The 730-nt window shown below is 39.9% G+C and overlaps 1 protein-coding gene across 1 annotated transcript in view; it reads left to right on the forward strand.

Annotated features, from left to right (window-relative positions):
- Plod (procollagen lysyl hydroxylase) overlaps positions 1 to 730 on the forward strand; it is a gene marked incomplete at its 5' end in the record, with an annotated part of 21,082 nt that overhangs the window by 15,959 nt on the left and 4,393 nt on the right. The window contains one exon of the mRNA XM_018029905.2: positions 266 to 412. Coding sequence (XP_017885394.2) covers positions 266 to 412 — 147 coding nt within the window. The remainder of the gene's footprint in view (positions 1 to 265; positions 413 to 730) is intronic.

A 730-nucleotide genomic window follows, 5' to 3' on the forward strand; every position in this document is an offset into this window, starting at 1 on the left:
AATTTGGAATAGAAAACTTTGAAGAAATTCTACATTTTTCATTCTTACATCTCTGAATTTCTTCATCAACTTCCAATCATTGAAACAATCAAAGAAATGAAATCGCATTTCTCAAATATGTAAGTCCTTCTAGTAAAAACGTTGCCAAATGCTAACTTAGGAAATGAAAGACTGTTCAGTATTTTGTGAGACACCCTGTATAGAAAAGATGAAAGGATGAATAATCTTCTTTCTACGAGACAATAATTAACCAATTCTCCGACAGGATCCGAGATTAACAGGTGGCTATGAGAACGTGCCAACCCGTGATATTCACATGACTCAAGTAAAAATGGAGCCTCAATGGCTGTACTTTTTAAAGGAGTACGTTAGACCGCTTCAAGAGCTCGTGTTCCTCGGATATTTCCACGACGTAAGGCATACATCTTCTTTTTTTATTTAACGCATGCATTGTTTGTAGGACCCGCGGCTCGAAGGTGGATACGAAGCCGTGCCGACGCGAGACATTCACATGAAACAAGTCGGTCTCCAAGAGTCTTGGATAAACTTTCTTTATGAATACGTCGCCCCTTTGCAAGAGCTTGTCTTTATAGGCTACTATACCAGCGTAAGAACGAAAAGACAGTTTTGCGAAGGCACGGGTCATCGGTTATTAGTTAATCGCACTCCACGCCTTATTTCATAAATCACCTTTGCACCAAATTTCTAGCAAGGAGACATGGTGACAGGC

Source organism: Ceratina calcarata, unplaced genomic scaffold (genome assembly GCF_001652005.2).
Source record: "Ceratina calcarata isolate Rehan_Ccalc_2016 unplaced genomic scaffold, ASM165200v1 scaffold502.2, whole genome shotgun sequence".
NCBI classification, from domain to species: Eukaryota; Metazoa; Arthropoda; class Insecta; order Hymenoptera; family Apidae; genus Ceratina; species Ceratina calcarata.